Source organism: Podarcis vaucheri (assembly GCF_965113315.1).
Source record: "Podarcis vaucheri genome assembly, chromosome: 1".
In the NCBI taxonomy this organism is placed as follows: Eukaryota; Metazoa; Chordata; class Lepidosauria; order Squamata; family Lacertidae; genus Podarcis; species Podarcis vaucheri.
In genome coordinates this window covers 84,280,841-84,306,000 of record NC_138759.1, presented here as the reverse complement: position 1 = coordinate 84,306,000, position 25,160 = coordinate 84,280,841, and the positions used below count along the sequence as shown (strand labels likewise).

The following is a 25,160-nucleotide window of genomic DNA, read 5'->3' as shown; positions in this document are numbered from 1 at the left end:
GGTGAGGTACAAAACCTGTGGCCCTTCAGATGTTTTTGAAATGCAACTTTAATCATCGCTGACCATTGGCCATGCTAGCTGAGTTGGGGGTCTAAACAATATTGGGGGTCCACAATGGAATAAAGACTGCCATGGGCAGGAAGTGCAGCTTTAAAGAAGTGAAGTTTTAATTTCCATGATGGACTGCAGGATAGTTCAAGCTACCTTGTTGTCACTGTTGTTAGTAATTGCAGAATAATTACCACACAAGCTTTTAAGCTTTGAATTTTAATTAGCAAATAAAAAATAACAATTGCTTAGGTCTTCAAGGATTATCAGTCTTTACCTCTGACTTGCCTGTTACATTATGATATTGTAAGAGCTAGGAATGGTAGGATCTTGCCATCCCACCCTCGTAGATGAAGGTGAGATCCAACACACAGGGTACCATAAGCAGAACACTTGGGGTCTCCTCTAGATAAGGGCTTGCAGAGAAAATAAATTTGCAAAGCACCATGTCCTTGCAACGTAATGCGGAGGGTGTTCCCTTTGTTAATGAATGGTTTTGGCCTAAGGAGGCAAATGGATGGAGAAATATGGAGCATTGGGGGAGCAGACAGGGATATGTTTTGGTTTTGGGGGAGCAAAGAGGAATCAACTTCTCAAATACCCCTCTGTCCCACCCAGGCATCACAGGGATCCTCATGAGTGCTGCTGGTCTGCCGGTCTGCCTCACTCGACCCCCAAAGCTGGTTTTGCATCCCCCTCCAGTCAGCAAGAGTGAAATCAAATCCATCCCTGGGATATCCAATACTTGCCGCAAGACCACCAAAAAGCAGACCAAGAAAGGTAAGAATGGATAACCTCTCTACCTTTTCTCCTCATGGGATTCTAAAACTGGAGTACCAGGGGGCCACAGCAGGACCTTAACGGTGCCCAGAAGCCATCTGCCTTTCACTTGTCAATCTACACAGTTCAGACCACACAGAGCACTACAGAAAGTAACTCCATCCAGACATCACGCCAAACCATGGTTTACAGTAACTACAGTTAAAAGTCAAGCCATGGTTTGAGACTCCATCTGCAACGGAAAATAAAGCCTTAGTTTTGCTGTGTAAAGCTCACACCACGTTCTTCGTTCAGCTCACTCTCCTCCTAACAGAGCCCCTAGACGCAGACCCAAGCTGTTCATGACTGATGCCCACCCCCATGTGCTGCTACATTATCACTGATTGACTCCTTCTGAAGGGTTTAGAACAGGACGGTGAGCTAGCTGAGGACTTGCCCGCTCAATAGCACTCATCTTTGCAGATCAGACAGTATGTTCCTGTCTTAACACTCATCAGTCTGTGGACCATTCCCCTTTCTCCGATTTCTTTCCTGGCCCTTTATAGCTGCCACCCAAACCTTGTTCCAATGCAAGGATAATTAGCGTAGTGCGCTCCAGATGTTGTAATACTGCAACTACCACCACCCTTCACTATTGCATGTGCCCCAGCAACATCTGGAGGGCACCACATTGGTTCTAAACCATCATCCTGCTTCCCTGCACTTCTCCCGCTTCTCTGTCCCATACCAGTGTGTGGCTGCATCTGTTGATGGCCAGACAATGGCAGCTATCCAACCAGTGTTCTTCCAAAACATTATCCTGGACGGCTCCCAACTGCAGCATTACCTAACACATGTCCCCTGCTGTTGACTTGCACGCATCCTCCAACCCCTCATAATTTCCTGGCCCAGCTGTAGCAAGCATACTGTACTACACTCCCTGTCTTTCTCCAGAGTACTTCACATCTGCTTGACAGGTAGTAGTAATCCAGGAAGGGACTCCATAAACCTAACCAGTTTCACTGGTGCCTGCTGCACATCTGTAAAGGAGGAAGGAGCAAAGAGCTGACAACAAAGGGGGCCTTGGCATCGCATCCAGCACGCCTCATACAATGCTGACAAGGGCAGAAAGGCTTGCAGATAGGCTCAGAGATCCAGAGCAGAGCACTGAAATCGGTTATCAGTTCTAAGGATCAACCCTGGAGCATTTTAATTAAGAATATATTAAGATGCCCCAGAGCACGTCGACTGCATTTCCCTCATCAGGTTCCTACAGAATCCCACACATCAGGGATCAGCCTGAAGGGTTTCCTGATAAGGGGGTGGTGTTCTTGGACACTCTTTGAGTTCCAGCGTCTCTTTCTCTAGAAACAGAAAGGCTCTGGCTAACAGCACGACACTCCCTTGCTGTCTTTTCCCAGATGGCCAGCTTAAGGCTGCAGTGCTATACACCCTTCCCCTCAAGTAAGATCAGTTGGTCTCAGTTGGGCTCATTTCTGAGTAGGATCCAGCTGCAATTGATCTGGCCCACAGGCAGCTGTTTAGTATTTTGCAATTAAATTCCTGTGAATGCAAACCTAGTGCACTCCACCCCCTTCCCACCTTACATTTTATAAAGTCGTATGAAGACATCAAGTTCTTGGAAAGAGTTGAGTTTACATTCTTAGACGCACAAAATAGAAAGAAAAAGCTTCGCTGTGAACTCAGTAGAAAGTAGGGGAAAAAACATGGCAGATGTTTAATGATATTTTTTTTAACTCTCTGAAACAGAGAACTCTGGGAAAAATTATCAACAGTGGATTGAACAAATGGGGCATGCAACAGAATGTTGCAGTGTGGGGTGCTTGCAGACTGTCACTATTCTGCCAGAGGGATTGCAGCCGTCAGCAGAGGAAAGGTTCCCTATCTCTGGTCTTGAGCATGCTTGCTCCTTTGTCAATCTGCAAAAATCTTTTCAGTGTCCAATCACATCTCGGCTTGCTTACCTCTTGAGATGCTTGGGTGGAAGCAAGGGAGGCTGAAGGTTGCTGCCACAAACAAGAACCAGGTCTGCAGTGGACCTGGAGATAAGTTAGGAAAAGTTGCTTAGCCCAACACTGGACTGCAGCCACAAACTGTGCAGAGTCTTTTTCAGGAACACTAAAGCACCCTGGGAGGGACAGACAACAGGCACATGACCCTTGCACACATGTGAGTTTGCAGGGGGGCGGTAAGAGTGGAAATGTGAATTAAGGTTTCAAATTGGAGTCTTACCATTCTTGCTCATGTTTCTTAATTTAAAAAAAAATGTACTGATGTTACTGGTCCTATTTTAATCTTGCATGGTAGAAAGATCCATCATTAGCACAAATTGGGCTAGGGGCAGATCAGAGGCAAAGAGTCATAACTGTAGTACATTGATCAGGACATTGTACCAAACTCTCCACTTCAACCCATGGCTTCTGATTCTGGTTTGCCAGCTAATTGCAGACTCTGGTTGGTCAGTTTGGATATCACGCATAAACCATGATTGAGGTACACAAACCTCAGTATAGTGGCATCTGGATTGAACGAGTATATGCAAAGTAAATAACTCCAAGTGACCGAGGAAGGGGGCAATATAGCCAAGTTGCACAAAGCCAGGGATGGCAACTTTGATTTCTCTTGTGCAGTCCTTGCCCTCCAAATTTCTCATTCCCCCTTTGTTTCCCTCCCTTTCACCTTGTTGTATGCCTTTCAGCTTGCTGATCTTCTCTTGTTTCCTCCTCCTTGTCCAGGTAAAACCCCAGAGGAGGTGCTGAAGAAATACTTGCAGAAGGTGCGCCATCCCCCAGAAGAGGCAAGTCTGGGTTTTTACGTACAGCATGTGTGTAGTGTAGTACAGCAGCTAACGTGTTGGACCCGGGCATAGGTGTTATTGGTGCAGGCTCCCCCCCCCACACATGCAGAGTGCCGGTTGCTTTAACCTTACTGCAACGAACCATTTCTCTAGCACTGAGCATGTGCTGAGCATTGTTGAGAGCAGAGCAGGCTTCTCCTGAAAGTATCATAATTTCTATCGCACCAATGACCTGGCTAAGGCAAGGGGACATGGACTGTCAAACAGCATGGGCTACAGGAAGCTGCTGCTGGGCCTCCTAGCTCCACCCTAGCTGCACTCATTGACTGGCAGTGGCCCTCCAAGGTTTCAAGCAGGATCCTGATGTAGATGTTTATTCCCCCTCGTGTTCCTGATGTAGGTCTTCGCTCAAAACCCTTCTTCCCTGGCAGGGAGAGAGGCTCCATTTTGGGGTCCACCTCAGGTGCCAAAACATCCAGAAGTCAGGGATGATGGGAGTTGTAGTCCCAATGACTTTGGGAGGTCACAGATTCCCCATTTGTGGCAGCGGCAGGAGGTGGCAGGTGAACTTCACGCCGTTATCTCATTGCTGCCGAGAACGACATTAACGTGACAAGCGTGCCAGCCATTGGCAGGCTGGGCTTCCTTCAGGCGAATGTTTCTATGTGTGCATATGTTTTGCTCTTGTGTTCAACGCCATTTCTCGCCCCTTTTCAGGACTGTACCATCTGCATGGAGCGCCTCTCCGCCCCTTCAGGGTACAAGGGCCCTCAGCCAGCCATCAAGCCAGATTTGGTGGGAAAGCTTTCCAAGTGCGGCCACATGTACCACCTCCACTGCCTCGTGGCCATGTACAACAACGGGAACAAGGTGCGTTCCTGGGGTGGGGAAGGCAGAGGGAGGCCTGCAGTCTCTTGAGTGGGTACCCATGAATTCTGCCCAGGACTGAACAGCTCTTTTGGTACTTGATAGTACTGACAGGCACCGATATTGATAATATAGGAAAGTCACTGTGATGTGGCTTATATATTTATTATTTGGTTAGTTAATTTATATACTGCTGGGGCGGGGAAAATTTCTCAGCTTGAGGGCCACATTCCCTTCTGGGCAACCTTCCAGGGGCCACATGAGTCTGGCGAGATGGGTGGGTGGGGCTGCTCACCTATCAATCATCTGATATCACAATGATATCAGTAGATGGAACACTTTGAAGTTCAGAAGTCAGGACTTCAAAGCACCATGTGCAGCCAATCCAGGAGGCTTCAGCTAATGCTTTCCCTTGCCAGTGCATAAGCAAGAGAGCCCTTTACGGCTCCCGACCATGCATCAGCAGTTGCATCCCTACCTGCCCCACATCTGACATCACATAGGGCATCAGGTTTGGGGCAGGTGGGCATGGTTTGGGGAACACTATCTCTTGGGGCATATTTGAACCCCTGGCAAACCAAACTTGGCCTGCGCTCTGAGGCTCCCCACCCCTATCATATAACAGACCTCTTTAATGCTTCTGTCTTTAATGAGTCAGAACCAAGACTGCATGTTCTGCACTTCTGTGATGGCATGACAAAAGCAACCTGAAAAGTGACCTTTTATTAAAACAAAAAATATGTTTCTGAGCCATTTGGCTATGGAGAAAAAAACATACAGAGGAACTGGGTATAGCTAGGAAATTGCTTAGAAGCCAAACAGTGATGGGACCTCAGTAATCTGCTAAACTCTTCGTCTTTCCTGCTTGGCTAGCAAAAAACACTTTATATTGTGCAAATTAAGGGCAAGCGTGTCCCACTTATTAATTGCAAACACAGACTTTCCAAGGAATGTTGCTTTTTTTTTCTTTAAAAAGAGTGCATGCAAAGTACACTTAGTCCCAGTTGAAGCCCATGGTTTTGAGAGATTTAATTCTGGAATTCCATACTGCATTTTAAAAAGGCTGCAATAGCCCTAGTAACGTAACAGCTCTAACATGAAAACAAATTCTTCTGTGGGCAGACTTAAAACTCTTTCTTTTTGAGCTGAGCCCAAAACATTCCTGAACCCATCATCTTTCTGGAGATAACACTACTTCGCTCCCACATTTCTTGGCTGCTTCTGCCGCAATCTGGCTTTTTTCCACTGGGGCTTAAAAATGTTTCACACATGTACATTTTTAAAAGATGACCTAAGATATCTCAGCCGAATACCTAAAAGCACAAAAACATGATATGAAGGCCTTCCATTCAGTGGTGGCATGTGGTTCACTTGGGTAACAGTTGATGGGAAAAACCTTTCTGACCAAGACTTTGCAGATCTACTGCCAGTTGGAATAGCGACAGGCTAAATTGAGTGGGGAGCCTAGGCGCCAGTGAAGGCAAGATTCACAGGGCTTAGATGTAAGACTGGGACTTGGAACCTAACCTTGCTTTGTGTGTTTGTGTTTCTCCACTTGGGGATGGATGAGATTGCAAAGTGCTTCCTACTTTTCTGGAAGAGGAGATAATAGCCGTCCATTCTTCCACCACCACCGCTGGCTCTTTGTGGCCGTGTGATTATAATGTCAGCCTGGGGTCTTTTTATTCTGTGCTGTTCTAAAATTATTGCCCAGCATTACAGCTTGCCTACTGTGCTTTTAGGATGGGAGTTTGCAGTGTCCAACCTGCAAGACCATCTATGGAGTGAAGACTGGCACCCAACCTCCTGGGAAGATGGAATATCATCTTATTCCCCATTCCTTGCCTGGGCACCTCGACTGTAAAACCATCCGAATTATCTACAACATTCCACCAGGGGTCCAGGTGAGATTCTAGCTTGGCCCTCAGATAGATCCTACTGTCTTATCTCCCAACCAGCTTCATGCTTAGAGACTAGTGGGGCCTTTCTCATCCTGTGAACCTCCTTCAACGATATTTGAAAAGTCACATTCATTTTCATGTGCATCTCATTCTTTTTAGGGACCAGAGCATCCCAATCCTGGGAAGAGCTTCACTGCACGGGGCTTCCCTCGACACTGTTACCTCCCAGAGAGTGAAAGAGGCAGAAAGGTAAGTGGCATCTTCGTGCTGTAGGAATTTTAAGCACAACCATTCGTTGTGGTTATACCACTTAGCTTTACAGTAGCGTGTTGGTTCTGCTCCGTGTTGGCTTTACCTTGATGCAGGGAGGACACTCTCGCCATGCAAACTCGCAAAGTGTATTTCTTACCTATAATATTAAGGGGGCTGTTAGGTTATTCTGTTGTTTACCTTGGGCCACATTCTGCTACCCTGTTCTACTAGTAGAAGCCAGCACAAGGACTCCTGCTAGCACAATGATGGGGCTTCAACCCTCCTCCCCATTTATACCCTCAAATATACTCTGGAGGGTCACAAAGAACCCCTGTAACAGTTTGCAGGGGTGGTGTGAGGATCAGTGCGCACTGATGAAATTATCTCCTTAGCACTACATTGAATAGCATGCATTGAAACCAAAATTTTACATAGGAGTTTTGGGGTTTCTGTCATCTTGTTCTTGATAGTTTCATGAGGATTGCCTAATTGGTGGGCTGCATCTTTACCCCAAATGACACATCACAGGTTTGCCCATACCAAACACGTATATACTTGCTGCTTTCTGTACATACTTTGTTGTTTTTAACAAGAACAACAGTAACAAACTTTAATTTAAAATTGTACCGCAGCAGTTTTTGTGTGAGACTGTGTATCAAAATACCATGTATTTATTTCCAGCTAGGACTTAAAAGGGATCTATTTGGCCCCAATAGCAGATTGAAACTGACAAAAGAAATGGTAGTGGAGAGTTAAAAGCAGTTTTTGAATGTTTGTGTCTTTTCAAACAAAGCATAACTTTGTTGCAGATTGACTCTCAGTCCTTCAGCAGAAGCTCTCTGCCTCTGAAAACTGGGGGGTGGGGAATCTCCTGGTTTTGAAGCTGAGGTGGATAATTTTTCAAATGCCCACATATTATTGAATTGAAGCATGAAATCCTCTTTCCTGAGTTATGGTGCTGCAGAATGCCTTATTATAAGTGGTATTAATGTGACATAGAAAAGATCATAGGAAGATGGGGAAAAGTTAAAACAGAGAGAATAGGAGGGGAGAGTTTGATACAGCAGGATAATAGGCTCATAATGGCTTCCTAATTCATTTTTTGCAAAAGCCTGATTCATGTTACAGATTTGGCCTGTACATGCTTACACTTCCAATGTGTGAGGCACTTCAGTTCATTAAATGAGTACTGTGGAAACACGCCATGAAGAGCTACCACTGTTGCCAGCTCCCCTACATTATGGGGAGCATGCTAGAAGTACCCCAAAGGACAAGGTCTAGAAGATAAACCATAAAAAATGTCAATGTTCAGTGATGTTCTCCGTCTTCCCTGGTTGAAGCCCTGCTTGTTCATATCTGCTAGGTTGCCATCTTCCCTACTCTCACTTTTTAAAAGTGGATTAAATATCAGTGGGGAAAAGGTGACCCAGTTTGCCTGGAGAAGTTCTTCACTTTGCAAGATATTCCCCACAGTCTTTGGGGGGAAATGGTGCCTTACCTTTCTTTCTACATGCTTGAGGCTATAACAAGATTTCCCCTTTTGGAAGAAAAGGGGTCCTCTTGTCTTTCGAAGTTTAAGACATTTTGCACAAGGCCCTTGCATTGGGCACAGTCCCTTGCCTCCATTCCCTGTGCACTTGTAGTGTTAACACACCTTTGCTACAAGCATGAGATTGTGGAATCTTGTCTATACTTATTGAACGGATTCCTGCACTAATAGCATCAAGTGTTTGCAAGTGCATCAGACGCACATTGTGTGTATTTTAGGGAAGTTTTTAATGCTTGAAGTTTCATTCTGTTTCTAGTGTTCTGCTGGAAGCCGCCCAGAGTGGCTGGGGAAACCCAGCCAGGTGGGTGAGGTATTAATAATAATAATAATAATAATAATAATAATACCACCTTTGTGTTGGAGGCCATATGAATACAAGTTGCCAGATATCGTAAGTGGGGAATGTGCTGTTATACGCAGGTCCTGCTTATGAGCATCTGGTTGGCCACTGTGAAAACAGATGCTGGATTAGATGGGCCTTTGGGCCTGATCCAGCAAGGCTCTTCTTCTGCCAAGTACTCTGTGCTACGAGGCTCTAGGCTTTGGGAAAACCCCTCCCCATAACCCCTTTCCCCTCTTCTTCTTCTTCCCACTGGCAGGTGCTGAAACTGCTCCTGGTAGCCTGGGACCGGCGTCTGATCTTTGCCATTGGCACCTCAAGCACCACGGGCGAGTCGGACACGGTGATCTGGAACGAGATCCACCACAAGACAGAGTTTGGCTCCAACCTCACGGGCCACGGCTACCCTGATCCCAACTACCTGGACAATGTGCTGGCTGAACTGGCTGCTCAGGGCATCACGGAGGAGAGTACGCTCCAGGAGAAGGATTGAGGGCACAGGAGGAGAGGGAGCAGGCTTTGCCCTGCCTGGGGCGGAGCTACGAAAAAGAGCCGGCGTCCTGTGGATCAAGCTCCCTCTCCCTTGTCCACTGTGCCTGCTCTGCCCTCTCTGCCTCTTGTTGCCACAGCCACCACCTGCCTCTTCAAAGGCCTGCTTCCGCCTGCCCAGCAGTCCGCTTAGGGGCTCGCTCAGGTTGGAAGCCGCCAGTCCTACAGCATTTGGCTGCTGGGAGCAAACAAGCCTGGGAAAGTTCCCCGTACCCAGCTTGTCTTGGGCCTGGGCTGCAGTGTCCTGACGAGGCCTGAGGTTATATTAACCTCAGCACCCAAAGCTGCTTTTATAGTTAGGAGCTCCGATACCCAGCCTGGCATTTTTGTGGGGGGAGGGGCAAATAAAGATCCACTTTAAATTCTGTGAAAACAACAGAAGGTATGCCTTGGGGGCAAGCAGGCGTCTCGGGGGGTGGCAGCACTCGGGAGCCAAGAAAGGTGGCTGTCCGTCCCAAAGGCACTGAGGATTAAAACTGGCCCTGGTCTCTCTTCCTTGCCCAGCTAGGTGCCTGGTTCTATGTTGTCATGTCACTGCTTTCATGTTGTGGCTCAATGTGAGTCAGAAATGTGCTGTTTGCTGGTCTGGTGCTCTCTGGCACTCTCATATGTTCTGAGGCTGCCTCTCCGTCCCTATTTTAAGATAGCTAAGAAGCAGGCCCGCTTCCTGCTAGAGTTCCTTGAGGAAGCAGGCTGGGAATTCCTTCTCTTGAATGCATTCCAAACTGGGTCAGCTGTAGGCAAGCCCTTGCATCCGACTCAAAACTTGGATGAGCAGAATAACTGAACCACAGCCGGTATCTAGACTGCATTAGGTGGATGCAAGAAACCCCTTGCTTCCCTGCAAGTTGGCATATTGGATCTGGCCCACACTTGCCTTTGGATAAAGTCGGTCCATTCCAGACTGAGGCTGGGAAAGTACACATTATATACCTTTAAAGCACATTTGCAGCCCTGTCTTTTGGGCCCTGTAGTTCACCCCTCACAGAGTGAACATTCCCAGCAACCTCTGGCAAACTACAGTGCCCAGAATTCTTTGAGGGAAAGACTGTGCTTGGAATGTGCCTTGGAGGCATGGTGTGCATGCAGCCCAAGTCTTGCTCCTGTGGCTGGATCTGCCCGATCCAGCTGGGTCCCTGGACTTAGCTAGGGTTGAGGTCAGGCCTCCCTGTCTCAATTGCATTTACTTCTCTCCAGACCAATACAGAGCCATGTGCCCCGATCTCTCTTTCTGTTTGTGAATTGCATCCCAGGGGGGTTGTTTTATGTCCGATTTGTTTCTGTTGTGGGTTGGAATGAGAGGCTTTACAGAAGTGGTGGAAGGCAAAACACTTTCAGGTTTTGCCTCCTCACACTCCTGAGGTGGGTTCTTTTGAACTGTTTGTTTGTATGGGGGAGTCCCCTGGATACTGATTTGAATTTATTTACCTCATGTTTGGGGGGTTTGTCGTATATATGTATATATTTATATATATATTTGTAATGTATGAGAAAGGCTTTGAGGCTAGGATGTGTAATACAATGGTACTTAAGTTAGACCTGGAGGCTAAGCGCAGCTTGTGATAGAGTTTGCCATGGCACAGAGCAGGGGGCATCCGTGTGGGGCCCTCCCAGAAGTTTATTTCTGAACTACAACTCCCATCATCCCTGACTGTTGGCCATAGCAGCTGGGGTCGATGGGAGCTGGAGTCATGTGGCACCTGCAGGGCACCACATTGGCTCTCCCAGGAAGAGTGACAGCCCTTTGGGTCCCTGCCCACCCCTGATATTTGAATAAAATATTTTGACTTTTTTGTATGTGCGAAGACCTTAATAACCCATGTGAAATCTCTGTGGGGCAGGCTCGGGTGAGAAAATAAAAGAGATGGAACGTGTGAGAGAGAGCATGTGGGAATAGGAAGGAGCATGTCTGTAGAGATGTCTGACTGCATGCTTGTCTGGTTTGGTGGCGGCAGGGTGTGTGTGAATGTGGAGGAGCCCAGAGACATCACAAGGGTTGTTAAGTGTGCTGTGATTTTTTAAAGAGGCTCTTAATAAATCATCGGTGGCTCCTTGGTACATGTCACCTGGAGAATCTCCTCTTCCTTTCTCATCAACACTCCTGTCAAGAACATGTTAACGTTCAGCTAGGTTTTACGTGGAATAGACGTATTGACATTAATGGTCCTAACTTAGTCATCGTCAGTGGGTTTACTGTGTGTAAAACTTGGTTGAGTGCCAGTCTTAAGCTTTTTAATTTTTACTCAGTTACTACATCATCATCAAAAATAAATAAATAAATAAATAAATAAATTTATATGCCACTCATCTGACTGGGTTGCCATCATACATTATGTAGGGATGCCTTTCTGAATAAATATTGCCAGGCATTTCCTTCTTGGATTTCCCCCTAATAGATTTGATTTGATTGAGTGGTTCAGTTGGCAGGGGGGAAAAACCCGTTTGGGAGTTTACCCAGCCTTGTTAAACTCTCTAAATGCAACCTCTCTCTGCCCCACCCTCAAATACACACACACACCATGGCATTCCCTCAAATGTGATTTAGCCTCCAGGATAGGGGAGAGATTTTGAAGGGCAACCTTCCAGCCACGGACATCTCCCAACTGAAGGGAGCCAGTTTGCCTTTTATTTTGCTTTTGTTTTGGCTGAGTTACTTCTTCCTTGAACTCTCCAGCCGTTGATAATTTTGTACTTCGTAGGGAATGACAAGCCTGATGTGACGCTGTTGTCGAGGGCGATGGGGGGAAGAGGGTCTCTCTCTTCAACTTTTTGTCCTCTTCAAGTCCCAAAGCAGGTTGTGGTGGGGGTGCTGGTAGTGGTATTGGGGATGGGGGGGAGGGCAGGGTGAGGGGGAAGCCATGATGTATATTGTTTGTTTGTTGTTTGTGAACGGTGCGTTTTGCCCGTCTCTAGTTTGTTGCATTGCGTCAGGATGGCACCCTTGGGGGGGGCGGGTACAACAATAAAAGGAAAACTCCACTGCCAATTTTGAAGAATGTCTCGTGTCTGTGTTTTCTGAGTCTGTGAGTCTGTCCTTTGTTCATTGTTGGTGCTTCCTGAGCAGGTGAATGTGTGCAGTTTACTTAGCTGGGAGAACATTGGCTTTCAAACAGCCACAAGGGGGAAGTTGCTTCAGGGAAAGCAAATACTTCGGCTTGAGATGAGAGTTGATGGAAAACCAACTCACTACAGTTAACACAACTTGAAGGAAAAGGTTTAGATCCAGTGAAGGACTTCTAATTCTTGGATTTTGGACAGAATCAAAATCTTTCATTTGTAAGTGTCAGGAGGGAGGGAAAGAACTGAAGGAACGAAACAGGATCATCTTGCTAAACTTCTAATTTGAGTTGGATCTAATCTTGGAATCTGTTCATACTCGCTGTTCATACTTCAGATTGCCAACTTTTTTCTGAGATACTGTGCCATTAACAGCTGCATGGCCTGCAGGAATCAAACAGGTGCACCTTCTCTTTCTCCTCTCCCGATCCTTACGATGCCGTGCTGGAGAAATTTGGACATGCTGGAGAAATTGGGAATGCCTGCTCTGATGCAGTGATGAAAGGTGCAAAGCCTGTCAGGAAGAGGGTTAGAAACTACAAGCTCATCCTTTAGGTGAGCTTGGACTGACGGGAGCTGTGGTCTAAGACATCTGGAGGCCACCAGGTTGGCAAAGGCTGCCTTAAGATCACACTGGTGAAAGTAGACGGTTCTCTCATTCCAATCAAGAACGCACAGCCGTTCTTGTCATATCTATTCCATGTGTTGCCCTGCCAAGCACAGAATTTGCTGTGTTGGTTACCATTTGCCATTTTAATATTTTGGCTTTAAACTTTTAAAAAACAACCAGCAGGTTTTGAGTCTCTGCCTCTGTGGTTGCCAGGAAGAACTGGAAATTTAGTGTGTGGTGTTTTATATTAAAAACTCAGAAACCAGGGTGGGGCTTGTCTAGGCCCCGAAGGTTGAGGGGGGTGCTTCTTCACACCACTGCACAGCTACATGTGACTCTCCCACTGTTTCTTTCCTGAGCCTTCATGGCTAGCTAATTCCCATTCCTTATTATCACATGTTTCATTGCCAAATAATTCCACACTGTGAGATAGCTTGCCTAATTAGCCTCTATTTTCGCTATAAGTAAATCTATACCAATATATTTCACACACCTCTAATGGCACAATTTCATTTTTCTGAGTGCAGAATCCAGAAATAGTACATAAAACACTGGCGAGTTCTAGCTGTACAAATTCTTTCCCACTGATCTACTATTTGTGTGTAGTTTCCTCTCTTTGTTTACATGAGATCTAAGTGCCTACATCCTTTCTTATGTCCTTTAAAACTGATTCCCTCCACCAGCTTGGAGAAATAAGCAATAAAGCAGAACCAAATGGGAGCAACTTTCTGAAAAAATGATGATATTCATTGATGGCTCCCTTAATACAAGACATTCATTCCCTTCAGGCATGTTGCATTGCATGTTTATGAAAAAGCACTATATATATACATATATTTTGCATTCAAGAGGGTTTTTAAAAAAATAAAATATATTGTTATATATGGATACATGCAGTTGCCTTTACTGGGTCAAATAAAACCAAAAATTCAATATACTGTTAGTAACCAGCCTTGGTTTGCAGACAAATCAGTGGCTGACTCATTGACAGAGTCTGGAAGAAGCATTTCCTGCCATCCTTTTCCGGGAGGATATATGTTAATAGAGCATAAGCTGCTGATGGAGCACAGAGGAGCTGTTCTCAATAGAATAAAATCTTGCTAATGCACCAGGCCAGTGTGTTCAAAGATGCACTTGTGGGGGGAGAAAATCCTTTTGCCGAAAGAGGAAAAGCCCTTGCAGCTCCTTTGCTGCAAGTCAGTGCTTTTTATAGCTGAACAAGGGCTGAATCTTGAAGTTACTGTACTTGCATTCTCTCTTCATATCCCCCTTTTCTATTCCACCGCCGCCCCGGGCTTTGTGTGCATGTGACAATATAAGCATGCTTCCTCTCCCATCTGAGCAGCTCAAAGTGTTTCCCCAAAGTAGCTACACAGCCCCTCTCTTCTACCTGGGAAGTAAAACTAGGACTTGCACAAGGTGTTATCCTGGCATTGTTTCTACAACAGTGCTGGTAAAAAAAAGGAAAGAATGCAGAGTGCTCTGCCTGACAGTGGGGGGGGGGGGAGTGTCCTTGTTAAGCTGCACCCTGTTAAACTTAAAATCCTGTTAAGCATTTGCAACTTCTTTACACTGGGGCCCGATCAGGGCAGGGAGCCTTTTTCAGCCTAAGGGTCTTCTCTTGTCATCATCAACCCTTCATGACACCCCATGGGACCACCATCTTAACCTGTGCTTTGTTTGCAGTACAATTTAGGTGCTGTGTGTGGCTGTATATCCCATGGGGGGAAAGGTTAAGCTGAGGCCCTCCAGAGGTTGCTGGACTCCAGCTCTGATCATCCCTGGCCATTGGCTGTGCCAGCTTGGGCTGATGGGATTGGGAGTCGGACAGCATCTGGAAGGCCACACCTCTGTTGTACTCTAACTCCCCAGGAAAAGGCATGTGCCCCTTATGCCCATAGATGAGGTTGGGGAAAACTTGCATCAGAAATGCAATGCTACAAATGCCCACTCACACTATAAAGAGCTCATAACCCACCTACTCTCAGCAGTCAGAAACACCATAGCCAGACACTGGAGGAACCTATCAGAAATAAACATGGGGTGCTGGTATCAAGTAGTATGGGAAGCGGCCTTACTAGAAAAGCTAACCGATAGACTGAAACTGACACAGGGAGAAATAGAAGGGGACGCCTTCACCCCAGTATGGCTCCCCTTTATCACAAACACAGCCCAAGGAGACAACAACAAGAATAACAGCATGTGAATCAATATGGCTAACTTAACCCAACAATGCCCTCTCCCCCCCACAAACAAATCCCACTCCAGCCAACCAAAGTCAATCAGCCACACACTACGCCACCCCCAACCTCTCTCACCACCAAGGTGAACCTACCCAAGTGACGCTGACACAAAACCCCCACACATGTACTAAGGAAAATAATATAAGCTTGACCACCCCACCCCCTCTCACCCCCCTTTTCTTCCCAACCCTAAACTGCATATAACACCAATGACACACAAAAAATGTAACTGATCTGTAGAAAACACAGCCTGAAGAAAGAGACAATGCGTGTGCTTTTGTAAACAAAAGATTTAATAAAAATCATTTTAAAGCAAAAAAGAATCTTGGAGAGCTGCTGCTTGACGGAAAAGGCACTTCTGATCTAGGTGGACCAAAGGATTCTGCTAAGTATACGGCAGCTTCCCAATGCCCTGGACCTAATGGAAAATGCCTATGGGAGCTGCTGTGCTTCTGCTTACTCAGCAAAGTTAGAGAAGAGGAACAAGAGACAGTAGGAGGTAGAAGCTCGTAGCCATGCACTTGCAGCAAAGCACATTAACATACACTAGCCTTCTTTGAACTACAGTTCCCACCAGCTCCTTCCAGTGTAGCCAACAGTCAGGACCATGGGTGTTCTAGTCCCAAACAGCTAGAGGGCAGCAGGTTGGGGGTGGCTGACATACAGCAGCATTCAGGTGTCCCTCCAGATGTTGCTGGACTACTACTCCCATCATGCTGGCTGGAGCTGATGGGAGCTGGAGTCCAACATCATATTCAGGGCCACAGGTTCCCATCCTGATGTAATTGATAGTAACACACACACACATACACACACTACACAGTTTGTCTTTCCTGCTCCTGCTCAACCTCTATTTCGCCCATGAAATCACAGGCATTGTTGCTTGAGGTCAAACTCCTCTCCTCTTCCCCGATGTTTTTGTACTCCCTTTTCTTGTACCTCCTGCACCCATAGACCGACAGGCCAATCAGGATGGCCAAGCCAGTGGTGGCACCAACAGTGACCCCTGCTGTCTCTCCACCTGAGAAGCTCCCACCAGCAGCGTTCATGTTGTGCAGATCGGCAGGGCTGCCTATCTTCCACATCTGGGTCTGGGTATCCTTGATCCAAACCTGGTCACCATGGCTGTTCATCACCATGACGGTGTTGGTGGCAATTAAGCTCATGACAGGTTTGCGAGTGAAGGGAGGGAGCCGGGCTTGGGGTAAAGCCCCTTCTGTGAAACGCCCAGCCTGGACACAGTATTGCACTTCACAGCCATCACTGATCAGAGCCAGGTGCTGGCCAAACCCTGCTGGGCACCTCTTGGAGTAGGGGTCATCATCTGTTCCACGGTGGTGTCCCGTCAGCGGGTTTCCTACCTGGCAACTGAAGAACCCCCCAAAAGGAATAGCGTTCCTCTGTGCCCGGGCATCGTTGCTGACGCAGATTACAAGCTGGTCCAAGAGCTTCAGCTGGTAATAGTTGGAGGGACAGGACTGGCTGTTGGTCATGGGATTGGGGCTCTGGGCACTAAAGAGGCCTCCAAAAAGGAACCCTGACTGTTGAGGGACGGAGTTTCTTGCTGCACACCAATAGGAGCTGAACTGGACCATGGAAGGGGTGAAAACATCATTGCAAACCTGTCTGCAGAATATCCACAGCGTGCAATCCTGGCGGCACTCCAAGTGGCTATAGCCTTCCTCAAGTAGCTGGGAGCGCAGTTTGATTGCGTCATAACCCTCGGGGCAAGAGAAGTCTCCAGTGAGTGGGTTCCTCTGCTCCAGGTCCTGGCAGAGCACAGCAGCATCAGGACCTTCCAGCTGAGCACACTCCTGGTAGACTCCACCAAAGGTGAAGTTGGTCATTGTCCCTTCACAGCTCCCATCATCCATGTTGGCATAGAAGTTGAAGTTGGGCGAGGCAGGGTCGATGCAGCCAGGGTAGGTGTTGAATGTGTAGTAACGGGAAATGGCAGATGCCACAGTCCTGGACAATCTCTTCACGGTGGGGGTGGGCAATCCCGGCAGATTTCCTGGGGTGATGAAGAAGGGCAGAGGCAAGCCTGAACGGTCAACAGCCACCAGCTGGTTGGTGGTGCTCTCTTGCCAAGTTTTCAGGGTAATGCCAGGGTAAAATGGTACCCCGCCAATACTCTCCACCCTGGAGCTGGTGAGGTTGTCCTGATACTGCTGGGTGAAAGCGTTTTCTGTCGCCACTGAAGTGCTAATGTCAAAGTGGAGCATTTTGCGGAAAGAGGCCCCAGCCGCAGCTGTGACAGAAATTCTCGAGGACCTGCCATCTTTCACAAAGGAGGACTTCACTTGGTCCTCCTGGATGAGGCTGGCTCCAGCATCAACTCCCGTGATAACGTGAGTGCCGTAGTTTAGGACCAAGATCTCTGCCAAGTAGTCAGCCATTCGTGTGTGGTTGTTCTCCAGATAGCTAGCAATGGTGACAAGCTGCCGCTGGAAGCCTTCATCTAACATTGCACCAGGGTTGAATTTCACAGTGTACATCAAATTCCTGACCTGAACCCTGGTGGTCACAGCCTGATCTCTCACTTGGTGGGTTTTCATCCTGCGGAAGTCAGTGGAGAACTTTCCGTTGATAGAAAGAAAGGACACCTCTGCATTGATGGAAACGGAGGTGGCACACTGGTAATCCATCCAAGACTCTATGATCTCTGAGTTCATCTCCAGGGAGCTCTGTTTACGGGCGATGGCAAAAAACCCGTTGGGGATGAAATAAGCCCCATCTTCCGTAGTGCTGCACGAAGAGTAGTTTAGGCTGATCACTCTTGCCATATCCAGATTCCTCAGGTTATCCCAGCCACCTCCAGGAAGAACTTCCAGTGCAGGAAGATTCAAGACCTGTTTGCATGCCTGAAATCCAGTGACAGAAGGACGGCACAAGGGCGATTCCTGTGCCCGACATACCCAAGTTATGAGCGTCAAGGAGAGAACGATCCCTGTCCAAGTACTCATGGCTCGACCAGTGTAGAGGAAAAGCTAGCATCTGAATGGTCTCAATGTGCTTCTCTCTCTACTGCTGGTAAAGGCTTCCTTCTTTTTATGCTGAGGTTAATCATTTAAAGAGGAAGCAAAACTATTCTGCTTTATACGGTACTTTCTCTTTCTCAGGTTGGACAAACTTTAGAGCAGCCTCTGATAGGCTTACAGCACAATAAGAAATATAACTGGGGCATATTTGCAGAAATCTGTTTCCTTATAGCTTTACTGAGCAGGTATTATGCAGGTTCAGGAATAGGCACCTAGAACCAGGCAGCAACAGTTTCAATATATGGGTCCTCAAACAGTAGCAGTTTTGCTGGAATCCAGAGGCAGATCGACTATGAAACTAATGAAGTTTAAACTTCAGGGCCCCTAATCCCAGAGGGGCCCCAGAGCCGACTTTAGTCCACATTGCTTAAAATGTTTGCGTCTAGTAGACCAAAGTTGAGTTGGGTGACTTGAAAACTATAAAGAATAGGATTTTTTTTATTCACACCAGTGACTTTGACCTGGGAGACAATCCAGTACAGAAATTTTAATCAAAATCTGAGATGTAGTAGTTGGTTTTTTTAATGTGATGGTGGAACAACCCCATTGAAGAAGGTAACAGTGGTTACTCAGACCTTGTTGCTGGTTGCAAAGGGACTCCCATAACAGTTCAAACTACAGGGCCCCCAAAATGTCAGTCCACCACTGCTAGAACCCACCATTTCTTATTCTCTCCAGAATTGTCTTAGCAACTTTTCTGGACAAATAGAAACGGTTCCTTTAATAGCATAAGAAGAGCCTTGGCTGGATCAGGCCGATGGGCCACCAAGTCCACCCTCCTGTTCTCTCAATAGCCTAAAGCAGGACCTGAGTCCAACAACACTCTGCCCACTTGCAGTTCCCAGCAACTGGGAAACTTCCTTGGTGCCACATCACATCACATGCTCATTCTCCACCAGCCATATTCAGAACTTCCTCCCACACCAAAGCTGACCACCCATAATGGCCAAGGTGATCTGATGCACTGATTCCTTAGCATCTGTTTTTAGTGCAACCAACAGACAGCTAAGTCAAAGGAAGAATTTAAATAAAAAGACAGAATGGCTCATAATGCTATGGGAGGGAATGGGCTTTGTGCCACAGGAAAAGAGAGAAAGAAGCTATGACTTCTTTCTTTCATTGTAGTGGCAGGAAGCAGCCATTTCTTATTTCTGCCTGGTGCCTTATAGTAAGAATTGCCTGGACAATGTTCAGAAGAATGGTGGTGGTAAGGGTTAGTTGACTGTGAATGGCTGTTTTCTGATCTGATTTCCTGACTATGTACCATGATAATACACAATACAGTGTATCAGGGGCCAGCAAACTTTTTCAGTAGGGGGCTGGTCCAATGTCCCTAGTGGGGGGCCGGAATATATTTTGAAAACAATAATAATGAATTCCTATGCCCCACAAATAACTCAGAGATGCATTTTAAATAAAAAGACACATTCTACTCATGTAAAAACACGCTGATTCCCGGACCATCCGCGGGCTGGATTGAGAAGGCGATTGGGCCGGATCCGGCCCCTAGGCCTTAGTTTGCCTACCCATGCAGTATATTATGGCAAGAAACTTACAAATGTTACATTCGTCTCTTTGGAATTACCCAACTGGGTTTTTGTTTCCTTGTTTGTTCTTTGTTGATGTGATATGCTTCTGGGGTGGGGTTCCAGTTCAGATTGTTGGATGTAACCTCTTCCCTGCAGCCATGTGAGTAAAAAAGTGGAACTGAATCTGTTGCCAGCAGAAATGAAAGTGCAAGTGTTCCAGTCTCAGTTTGCAGCTGAAATATGTACAAGGTGGGGGGGGGGGCAGACAACAAAAGGGGGAAGGAACAGTCTGAAGGGGAGGTGAGACTTGACATAAGTTGTTTTTATGTCATAATCTAATCATGCGATAGCCTTGATTTGAAATATTGCAACAGCACCATTCATTTAAAATCATTGTTTCCTTGTAGCAATTTGGTGCCACAAATAAAGGACAGGGGTTTTACTCGCTCCTGTATCGTTTTGTCTTATTATTTCTAACTTCCTCATTTCAGAACAGATTGGGGCTGAGAAAGATTCAAAAGCAGAAACTGAAGCATGTGGTTAGTCCTCACAGCTGGCGACTTACTCATTTCTGCTATTGTGTTCTGACCTTTTCTAACAAGGTGGAAGTGAAATGATTCTCGAAATCTGAGGTAGCCAGCCTGGTGCTCTGCAGATGTTGTGGACGACACTACAATTCCCATGATCTATGCTCCTTGGTCATGCTGGCTGTGGCAGATAGGATTTCTAGTCCACCCCTGGTGGGCACCAGATGGGCTGCTGCAGCTCTAGGTCAAACAGTTAGTTCATTTCATCCCTCTAAGTTTGATCTCGCTTGTGAGGTAGGCACAGGAGACTGGCACATGAGGGCAAATGGAGCACTGCCCACTAACCTCAGTCGGCCCTCCATCAGCCCCCACCTGCCTGCCTTCTTACAACTGCCCGTCAGCTTCCTCTACCAGTCTCAGTGTTACTCTTATGGAGTGCCACAGCAGAGCCGTCTTTCCTATAGGGCTTAATGGTGCATTGTGCCAGGGCGCCAACCTCTCAGGGGTGCCCCAGCGAGTGGGGGAGCTGCGCGGCTTTGCCGGCGGCCTCCCCTTTCCCTGCATGCTCGCCAGCTGTGCCCCTCCAACCATATGGCTAGCGGGCGGGCAGCTTCCCTCCCAAGCCTCTGTGGGGATTGCTCTCCTCCTGAGGAACCTTGGGAGGGAAGCTGCGGTCTCCTCCCATGGAGGCTTGGGAGGGGCGCAACTTCACTCCCAAGCCTCTGCAAGGATTGCTCTCCCACAGCGCATGGGGGAGAGTCCCCCCCCCCCGGATGGCTGGCAGTATGCAGCTATGGCCACCCCAACACTAGCCGTGGTAATTTGGGGCACTGGGCAGATAGTTGCACCCCGGTGCTGCATCTGCTAAAGATGGCCCTGTGCCACAGCATGTCTTCTTGGTTTCAGCAAGATCTCACAAGAGGTCCACAAGATCTCGTAAGAGGTCTGTGAGATTTCACCAAAACCTAGAAGCCACAACTTATCCAGAGGTAGGGGGACATCCCCCAGTTTTGGGGAAAGGGAGGAGTGGCAGCTTTTGGAAAGATCTCATGAGAGCCCCACAATATCTTGCTGGCCACCAATGTTCTCTTCGGTTCCCAGGCAGGTGTGGGTGTGCCTACGACAGTGCTAGAGAAGCAAGGAGAAGGAGCGGCAGTTTCCCACGTGATCTCATGAGAATCCTGCGAGATATCGCTGGAACCCGGAAGGGCACTGCCCCTTGGATTTTGCCACCCGGGGCAGCTGCTTCCATCTGTCTCACGGACAGGCTGGCCCTACATGGGAGAACTGATTTGGTACATTGTTGGGTCAATAGAAGTAACTCTAAAACATTTCAATGAATTATTTCTCTTCCTTCCCTGACCCCCGATTCATGGTGCAAAATCATACGAAACATTGGTTTGCACAAAACGATAAAGCAAAGCCAAAGTATGGCTTGCCAGGACCGCTTGAACATGACACTCACAGAGGGATGCTCACAGATACTTTGCTCCTCCTTAGTCCGTCTTGTTCTTGGTATAACACACATCCAAACTATACATTTAAAAGCACATTCCCCCCAAAGAATGCTGGGAATTATAATTGTGTGAGGGGTAAACTACCCTTCACAGGGTTCTTTTGGGGAAGCCGTGTCCTTTAAATGTGCAAGGAATGTGCTTTCAGTGTAGGGTGCTCACACTCAAAGCACTTTAGAGGGAATCTGTTTTTACAATGCTGATTTCACTCTTTTAGCTGCTATTGCTCCTTACTGATGCTTGAGCACTGTGCTTGGATGCGCTGCTGGACTAAATTTTATTTTTGATGAGTTGTCAAGCAGTCATGAGAAGTTTTTAAAACTGAGGGGTGGTATAGAAAGATTTCAAATAAATGAGTCAAAATCGGTTGCTGTCGTCTTCATCAGTAATCTCTTGGGGTAAGTTTTTGCTTCCTTCAGTCATGTGGTAAAACTATTTCTGGATTGCACAGGCAGAGCCACATGACTGCCGGCTTTCCCGTAAATTTATCTATGAAAAGTGTGCAGGGGAGGGGAGGGACCAACCAGGGAGTTGGAGTTGGAGTCATACAGAGACAGTTGAGCTTGGAGCTCTGAAAACATCTTTTAATTGCCGTGGGTGTACAGGGTTAGGATGCTCCCCACTGGCTTCTTCTGGTGGAGAGGAGGACCACTGATGGTGGTGGGGCTCTGCCATGAGAGAGGCCCCAGCTTCACTCTAGGGGGTGGAAAGCTACAGCAGGAGGTTCTTCAGCCACCATTTTGGGGCAAGACACCAGGTAGACACCAAAGCCACATGGGTCCTCTGAGGGGCTCAGTTCTTGGGCTGCTCAGCTGTGCCAGTCTTGATCCTTGCATGTGCATAGGATCCCAGCTGATCTGCCTATCTCTCTGTACATAGTTGCATTGGCCCAGCCCCAATGGAATGAGGTGGCCACCTCAAGCAGCTGGTTTGGGGGTCCAAAAAGGGCAGCAAATTGTGTTGTTGTTGCTGCTGCTGCTGCTGCTGCTGTTGTTACCTTCACAAGAAGTGCTTGTGGCTCAGGTGCCAAAACAATTTGGTCTGCCTTGAGTACAAAGCATTTTGACTTGTGGGGCATCACAGGCAGCAAAATGTCTTGGGCTGGTCCTACATGGTCCTATACGGTGCCACTCTCTCTGAGGTTGCTCTTTCTTCCTATGCACAAATACTACATGGGCCTCTGCTCATGTGGCAACGCTGTTCTTCGCAACCAGGTTTTCATCCAGTTTAGCTGCCATGGCTTCCTTGAAATAACCCTGGGAACTGCAGTATGGTGGGGATTCTCTGAGACGCCCTCACCCCCTCTGAGGTGGGCAGAATAAAGGAGAAAGTGCCTGGATAGCTCAGTTGGTTAGAGCGTGGCGCTGATAACACCAAGGTTGCAGGTTCGATCCCCGTTGCAGGGGTTTGGACTAGATCAGGCATAGGCAAACTCAGCCCTCCAGATGTTTTGGGACTACAATTCCCATCATCCCTGACCACTGGTCCTGCTAGCAAGGGATCATGGGAGTTGTAGGTCAAAAAATCTGGAGGGCTGAGTTTGCCTGTGCCTGGACTAGATGAACCTCAGGGTCCTTTCCAACTCTACAATTCTATGACTGGCCACACTGCTGTGCAGCACACTTACCACACGACTGCTTACACTGACCGGGGGAAAACCAACTCGAATATTGCTGCCGCCACACAGAGTCCCTGAAAGAGATGAATCAAAGGCTTGGCAGCAATTGCTGTGCAGCCACACAAAAAACAGCCTTGTGAAGGAGCCCTCTGTGATTACTTCTCGCATATTTCATGGCTCGGAAAGACATTCAGGGGCTTAAACCCTGTCTCCAGTTAAACTCTGCCCTCACCCCCAATGTGTGCTGGGTAAAACAAAAGCAGTGTGGAACAACAAAAAATGGCTGCTTTCCTCCTCACACCCTGCTGCCCCTCCAACACAGAGCATGGCATGCTGTGATCAGGTTGGATCTTCCCTCAGTCCGTTTTTGCACCCCTCCCCCAGCAGCCTTTGGACACACTCGCAGCCCCAGCTGTTCAATGGGCACACATAATTTCCATCAGCTACAGGAAACAGGTGCTGCCAGCAGGCAAAGAAGCAGTCGAGGGCTGAAAATATTGTGGAAGGGAAAGGGGGCTGGCGGGACTCCCCCCGCCACAGCCCTGACCATAAAAAAGGAGGCCAGAATGAGGATATGGCACCACACTGATTGTGCTGCTTTGCCACAGACTTCCGCATATTGTTTCTCTCTCATTCAGGTGATTGTCTGGTTTGGACTGCTTCTTTGAATCACTTCTTCTCAGGAGGATGACAGGAGCTTTCCCCCACCCCTGGCCAGCACGGGCCCAAGGCCTGCCTGAAAGTTGCTGCACTTTTCTGACCAAAATGGCCGTTTTCAATTGAGACACATGCTATGATTTATTTATAGACTGCTGGGTGGCCGAAAGCAGTGAGCAGCATATGAATATAAAAGAAATATACAATCAAAGTGCCATAAATTAATCAAAACAGCAACATTGCAACGCACCCATCCATCATACTTGTTGTGTGCTGGGAGCATTGGTTAACCCCATTGCAGAGAAACACAAAAACCACTAATTAATCCAGCCACCATCTCTCATGCTCCTCTCCCATCTCTCTTGAGAGCAGGTTCTACCGACAGGCCAGAAACCACCTCTCTCTCCCTCTGCAGCAAACAAGCCAGCAGGCAAAACACTCATAAGTGCCACATTATAATAACCACAGCATGCAACGCCAGTCCCCTCCTGCCTCTTGCTCTGCATGGGTCAACAACAGCTGGCCCTCACCCTGGAGCCGGAAACAGCTTCCCTCTCCCTTTGCTATGGCTGCCACACTCACCATACATTGAAGCAGGTTGAAGCACTGTCCCAGCCCACCCTCCTGCCCCCAAATCCAGGGGAAAACCTCACAGAATTATAGTTAAAGTTATAGCGTGTACTCAGCCCTTGCATAGAGAAGGCTGGTGTTTGGGGATGGCTACATACGCTCCAACATTCCTCAGGTGAAAACACAGACATTTCTCACTTCCCTCAACTAATGCTCATTGACAACCCCATGTCTGCCCCCCCCCCCGCCCACGGAGCAGTTCCATCAACGGGACACAGCACACACACCCTCCACCTGAGAAAACTCCTGAATCCCTATTCTATTCATCATCGTCAAACCTTTACTGGCATCACATACAAACATTCAGAATAAATAGGCCCATAGGCGCCGACTCTATGGGGCTCTGCCCCCCCAATAATCTCGGGCGCCCCTCCAGCAGAGCGCCACCGCCGCCCCTCCCCCAGCCCAAAATGCACAGGGTCGGGCTGCATGCCTCCTGCCCTCCCTCCCGAGCAAAAGCTCCACCCAATTTCCTTCGGAGCTGATTAATAGGCGCAGCACGCTCTCCCCTATTCGCTCACGAGGAGGCGGCGCCACTTTATCTGCATATTCATGAGCTTATTTATTATTCATGAGCTTTCCCGGGCCCCCCCAATATTTTTTATAAGTCCGCGCCCCTGAATAGGCCAGTGTGATCTCGTCACCATTTCA

At 47.6% G+C, this 25,160-nt stretch overlaps 2 protein-coding genes across 2 annotated transcripts in view; one reads left to right on the top strand and one right to left on the bottom strand.

Moving 5' to 3' along the window:
* Positions 1–12,079, top strand: part of DTX4 (deltex E3 ubiquitin ligase 4) — a 38,690-nt gene extending 26,611 nt beyond the window's left edge. Inside the window, exons 4-9 of the mRNA XM_082211720.1 lie at positions 667–828; positions 3,564–3,625; positions 4,343–4,495; positions 6,235–6,396; positions 6,553–6,642; positions 8,794–12,079. Of these exons, the coding sequence (XP_082067846.1) occupies positions 667–828; positions 3,564–3,625; positions 4,343–4,495; positions 6,235–6,396; positions 6,553–6,642; positions 8,794–9,027 (863 nt within the window). The 3' untranslated portion in view covers positions 9,028–12,079. The remainder of the gene's footprint in view (positions 1–666; positions 829–3,563; positions 3,626–4,342; positions 4,496–6,234; positions 6,397–6,552; positions 6,643–8,793) is intronic.
* Positions 12,080–15,268: 3,189 nt separating this feature from the next.
* Positions 15,269–18,030, bottom strand: MPEG1 (macrophage expressed 1). Its single transcript, XM_082211463.1, has one exon. The coding sequence runs from the start codon at positions 17,957–17,959 to the stop codon at positions 15,809–15,811; it is 2,151 nt and encodes a 716-aa protein (XP_082067589.1). The 5' UTR covers positions 17,960–18,030; the 3' UTR covers positions 15,269–15,808.
* Positions 18,031–25,160: the final 7,130 nt, after the last annotated feature.